Source organism: Nothoprocta perdicaria, unplaced genomic scaffold (genome assembly GCF_003342845.1).
Source record: "Nothoprocta perdicaria isolate Ctin4 unplaced genomic scaffold, notPer1 scaffold_40, whole genome shotgun sequence".
Lineage (NCBI taxonomy): Eukaryota > Metazoa > Chordata > Aves > Tinamiformes > Tinamidae > Nothoprocta > Nothoprocta perdicaria.
The window spans coordinates 5,021,396-5,027,405 of NW_020455644.1; the positions used below are offsets into that span (position 1 = coordinate 5,021,396).

A 6,010-nucleotide genomic window follows, 5' to 3' on the forward strand; every position below is an offset into this window, starting at 1 on the left:
AATAAACTGGTGGTTCGGGATGCTTTGCTTATGGAGGGGCAACCTKGAGAGAACTGTGAAGATATGAAGAGGTCACTGCAGGAAAAAGAGTAGCATTAGTGTCCACCAACTCCAACATATATGTCCATGTATGCTTCTGCCTGGGAAATTCAGAACTATCAGTGAGAAGAAAGACTGTAAAGAAAACTGGAACTTGGGTGGAATGCAGTGGTGTGGGGATCTTTTTTATATTGTGCTTTATTTGTGGGAGAGGAGGAATCCAGCAGTGTAGGTGGTGGTGCYTCTTCCTGGTTGGAAAGCGGGCGAATTCGGAGGAGGGCCCTTGGAGATGTGGCTTGGGAAAAGCTCTGGGAGATCAGACTCCTTGACTACAAGTCTGTGTGGACTGTGGTGCGTAAGTGGAGTCAGGGAAAATATGAATATTAGAACCTTGCTAAGTGCCTATTTAAAAAATAAAGCTAATGTTTACCCCCCTGTAAAATTATACTGGAGCAAAAAGTTTTATGGGATGGTTTCACGAGTCAGCGGAGCTGAATGAACCTTGGAAGTGCGGGAAGGAGGCCCGGAGCCGCCCTGGCCCTGCTCTGGTTGCAGAGCAAACCAGCTCCGTTCGCTGTTCGCTCTTCTTGTGTCCACCCCCTGCCGCCTGCAGTTGGATTTTTTTTCCATTAGCTTTCTGCCATTTTAGTCATCCTAACCAGTTTATCATATGATTGGAGGAGCACCTGAAGGAGCTGGATGCTCATTAGAGAAATAAGGGACAGGAGAAGGGTGGGAGATAGCAGAGAAGAGTGAGAGCTGCCCCTGGCAGCAGCTGGATCCCTTACTGCAGCTTCGGGTACACGTGTCCTTGCTCACGGGTGAGACCATGTCTTCTTCTTGCCTCATGAAGACCAGGGAGAACTGTCCTTTCTCAGCCACCTCAGCAGGTTGGGTTTACCAAGTGAGGTATCGCCCGGGTGCCAAGAAATGGTGCCTGGAAGTAAAACCTGCAGTTCCTGAATGCTGAGGAGCTGTCAGGGCTGATTTGGGGTGTTGCAGAAGGAGGCAGGCAGGCAGCTGCACAGGGATCCTCTTTGCGTTTCATCTTCCTAGTCGTCCTTTCGGTGTGGAGAAAAACAGCAGCCTGCAGGATTGTGTGCAAGAACACAAGTTTCGAAGGGAATTTTCTTTTTCAACTAATCTGGAGGGTTGGCTGTTTTCAAGGTCCAGCAGGGGTGGGCAAAGCCCCGCGTCGCAGCTGCCACGTGGCTGTTCAACTCGGGGTGTTTTGGGGGGCTGCTGTGGAGTGAGACACTGGTGTTGACGCTCCTCTCTGTTTTGCAGGGCCGGCATGTCAAAACGGGCCAGCTGGCRGCCATCAAGGTCATGGACGTTACGGAGGTGAGTAGAGATACAAGCAGCAAGGGTAAAATTGGGCAACACGGGCTGGTGTATGGCTTAACTCATGCTTGCCTTGAAGGACGTGGCTCTCGCGTTCAGACGCTGGCTTGTTGCTTGCAGGACCTGACCCCTCAAGCTTTTCATGAGATTTCTGTGTGTTCCCGGGGCCCCTGGGCACAAACTGCTTGGGACGCAGCAGCACGTGCAATGCTTCCCTCTCAGGAGGCTCTCAGGAGAAGGGGTGCGCAAAGGGGACAGACTCCCCACTCCCCCCTTTTCTTCTTTCTTTCTTCTTGCATCTGCCTTGCAGAAGAAGATGAGGAGGCTGCTTGAAGTGGAGGAGGGTAGTTTTTCCCTGGTACATTTGCAGCCTAAAAAGGGTATACAGTTATTCAAAGGAAATGGGTCCAGTGAAGTTCCCAGAAGCCTGAAAGCAGAAACATCTGCTGGAATGAGGAGCAGATTGCTGGCAGAATTCAGCAGTGTAAAGCAGTAGTTGTAACTGACCCAGAGGGATTTCGTGTGGAGCTTAAATGGGAAAGATGGGAAATTAACCCAGTCCAAGAAATAAAAGATAGAAATGCCTGTATTTGAATCCTTGGATGTCCTGTAAGCGGAGGCTATGTTGTTCAGAAAGCAATGAGTTTAAAGTTTCTAAAACCAATGAAAAAAGAATGGGTTATTCCCTGTAGATTCCATTTATGCCTCATAGATTTGTATCTGCAAATTAACACAGCAGCTCCAGATTTGAAATCTGGTGGGCTCCTTTTGTGCAATATGCACCATGTTTAAGTGACAGTGCGCTCCTGCAAAGAGGTTGTGCCTTTTGGAATTAAGCACCTTATTAAACTCCTCAGTCATATATTGGGAACATACTTTTGTCTTATACTGGAAAATTTATGGTAGTGCTCCGAGTGCATTGCAGGAAGCAGAGGTTCTTTGGCAAACTGGTTCCATATAGCAGGAACAGGGATATCGCTGCAGAGTGTTTTATGCTTTAATGGTGCATGAATAGGTCCTGACAAGTGAAAATGGACTTGGACACAGGCTCCTGGGAGCCTGGATGGGGAGAAATGGGTGAACAGGGAGGAGAGGGAGGGAAGCAAGGATAGGGTTAGGTCAGTGCACAGGGCTCCGCTCCCGTCTCCGTATCACCCGGCGATGGGTGCACGGGGTGACTGCCCGTCTCCAGCTCAAGCTGTTGTGTCTGCCAAGAGCAAGAGCAACATTCTTACTTTGTAARGCAGCCTGATAAAGATCAGCTTGGAGCTGGAAATTTCAAAGAGCGCCTTCCTGAAGAGGCCGTTTTGCTGCAGTTAACGTGTCGACAGAGCCAAGAGGAAGGAAGGTGCCCCGGCTTCAAGCAAGGGCTCTTTGCCCAGCAGAAGCTGCCCCCGTGCTGCAAGCAGCTTTAAGTAAGGCAGCTTACTGCGCCGKGCAGCACGCAGGCGCCTTCCCTCGCAGTGAGTTTGGCCGTGCTGCACGCTCTCTCTCTTTCTAATAGCACGTATTAATCACAAACAGTTGCAATTGAGAGGGTGCAGGGCAAAAAAGAAAAAAATACTGAAAGGGGCTGCGCAGAGTGGGGCTGGGCTCATGTTGCAGGAGATGCCTTCTGTTCTGAAACTTTCTGTGATTTCAGGCTGATTTGGAAACACTTGTTTTGTCTTGGCACTTCTATTATCTCACAGCCCTCCTGCTCCCCGCCTTGTTTTYTAGAGGATGAAGGGCAGAGGGAGGAGTTTGGACACGTTAGCGCCGCGCAGCTTAAAACCATCCTAGCTCTTCACCAACACATTCCAAGTGTTTTGCTTCAAAGTGGTGGGCCCGGGGGGGCTAAAACTGTGGTGTGAATTCTCCCGAGTGGTGCTGAGTCAGCTCTGCCTTTTAGCAGCGAGCCTGGCTGTTCCMGGCACCCTTTCCTCAGGGGTGGATGTGGACCTAGGATAATCCTGTCCACTCCCGCTCCCCATCCGCCTCYCAGCACTCGTGCAGCCTCCCGGCCCTAGGGCCCCTGCGGCCAGATGGAGAACTGGATCAGAGTGTGGGCCCGGCTCCACGCTTAAAAATACCCTTGCGTTCCCCTTTTCCCCTGGTTATTTATAACCCAGGCTGGTTCATGGATCCCATTGAGCCCATGGCATTGCAAACAGTTGTGCTGCCGTCGCCAGCGGGAAGGTGGGATGAGATGGGAGCAGAGGTGGGAATAGCGCATGGTGCCGTTGCTCCCAGGGCCGGTGCTGTGCATCAAGCCGTGGCGGTGGCGCTGACATCCCCCCGGGGCGGCCGACCTCGTTTAAGCCTCGCTCTAGTTTAAGCCTCGCTCTAGTTGGCCACGGCTTTAGGAGCGAGCGTGGGGCTGGCCGGGCAGGCGGAGGGGGAAGCGGTGGCAGGCGCGGGAGGCGTCTGGGCATCACGCTGGGCTCCCCATCCCGCTCCGAGCCCCGTTAGCGGGAGCTGCACTCCCAGGCGAGGGAGGAGGCTCTGCCACGAACTGACATGGGGCACTTGGTGAGCGGCTCCCAGAGCCCTGGGGGCTGCCCCTCTGCTGAAGCTCTCCGGTGGTGCTGTGTCCTTGTGCTCAAGTGCTGGGGCTGCCATGGGGGCTTACCTGGCTGTTGAGGCTGCCCCGTGCTGGGAGCAGGCAGGAGACTCTCTCCCCTCGCAGCTCTGCCTTGCCAAACACCCAGCTCGCTACAGCATCCGATGCCCTGGCCAACCCCGAGGTTCCAGGTACCACAGCCCCGTTCTGCAAGTCCCACATGGCTCAGGATCACAGAGTCACAGAATCATGGAATCACAGAATGGTTGAGGTTGGAAGGGACCTCTAGAGATCATCCAGTCCAGCCCCCTGCTCCAGCAGGGACACCCAGAGCAYGGGGCGCAGGGCGGCATCCAGGCGGGTTTGGAAGATCCCCAGAGAAGGAGACTCCACAGCCTCCCTGGGCAGCCTGTGCCAGGGCTCTGGCACCCTCCCAGGAAAGAAGCTCTTCCTCACATGGAGATGGAACTGCCTGTGTTTCAGCTTGCACCCATTGCCCCTTGTCCTGTCACTGGCCACTGCTGAGAAGACCGAGGCCCACCAAGGATCACCCAGACTGCATCAGTTCTGGGCTGCAGAGCTTGGATTACCCAACGTGGTGAAGCCGAGGTGAACGCTCCTCTGAAGAAGCTCTGGTTGGYGTGAGGAAACCGAGGCACTAGAGGAGCTGGAAGAAATATCGCCCCTCAAACTGTGCAGGCTGCTGTTGAAATGTTCTTTACTGCTCTCTGCTTTGCCTGTGGTTTTCTCTTCTGATTTTAATTTGGAAAAGAATGGTGGTAGGGATGAGAAAAGAGGAGGTGGGCTGAAGGTATCRGCTTGATCTTTGAATATGTTATGACCAGTTAGCGCTGCTGCCTCYCACATTGGGGATTGATTGACGTGCATGAAACTCTTTGTCATCCCTCCTCTCTGAGCAAATTAAGAAAAAATCTGCAAGTATTCTTACAGAATGGCATTTCTGCATCAAATTTTCACTTTCTGAGGGTGAAGCTGATGCGCATGTAGGGTGAAAATTTTCATTTCAGCATAGAACAAATAAAAACAAACCAAACACCAGCCTTTATCAATTGAAAGCTATTCAGTTGTTGGAGTGGATTCAATGACCTTAAAAGGGGAACAACATGAACTCTCAGCATATACATGCTTTAAGAATTACTTCCTGACATGTGCATGTGTAGGATTAATCAGGGGCTGCATATATGGAGGCCTTATTTAAGAGATTCCTGGAGGTTGTCCTTAAGCTTTCTACTGTAGGGTCCCTATGGAGCTCTGCTTTGGAAAAGACCATTTTTAGCTGGAGTCGAACCCTTCCGGAGGCACTTGCTGAGCAAACGGCCAGGGGTCCAGCCCTTACCTGCTCCGTTGGGGAGCGGGGAGCTGCGGCTCTCCGAGCGCAGCGTGGCCGATGCCATCAGATACGGCACAAGCGCCGGGAGATTCGGCAGGCACCGTTTGGTCAGGAGAGCTGCTTTTCTTACCAAGCAAAAGGAGATAAAGGGGGAAAAAATCCAAACTTTGCAAGGCTTTCTGGCAGTCTGGGGGCATCTAGGCTGTTAACTCGYGTGGCAGTCCGGACAGGGAGCTTGGCTCTGCTTAGCCCTGGGAGGCTCCCTCTGCAGCTGCAGAGTTGCTTCCAGGGTCCATCCTGTGTTCCACTTCCAGAGAGGCTTTGATTTGAAATGTTTAGTAGCTAATCTGGAGGAAGAACCACCATCTCTTCTTCTCTTTCTGTTTGTGAGARGCCCTGACGCGGCTGCTGCTTACTCCCCCCTCTTCCCACACACACTCCTGGCATCCTTCGGGAAAGTTTTCCGCATGCCGTTTTAGCAGCGGCATTTCTYAGCTCCTGTGCCCAGTGTTTCATGACTTGTCCAGTCTAGTCTGTGTAAAATTGTGCTAAGTAAACAACCGGGTGCTGCATCCTGCTGATCTGTGAAGGGAATCGGATTGCTTTCGGCTCTTCACAGATTCACAGATTCACAGAATATTTAAGGTTGGAAGGGACCTCCAGAGATCATCTAGTCCAACCTGCCTGCTCTAGCAGGCACACCTAGAGCATGTGGCACAGGGCGGCATCCAGGC

General features: G+C 52.3%; 1 protein-coding gene across 1 annotated transcript in view; it reads left to right on the forward strand.

Annotated features, from left to right (window-relative positions):
- Positions 1-1,330: 1,330 nt before the first annotated feature.
- Positions 1,331-6,010, forward strand: part of MAP4K4 (mitogen-activated protein kinase kinase kinase kinase 4) — a 72,796-nt gene continuing 68,116 nt past the window's right edge. Inside the window, exon 1 of the mRNA XM_026045490.1 lies at positions 1,331-1,383. Coding sequence (XP_025901275.1) covers positions 1,369-1,383 — 15 coding nt within the window. The 5' untranslated portion in view covers positions 1,331-1,368. The remainder of the gene's footprint in view (positions 1,384-6,010) is intronic.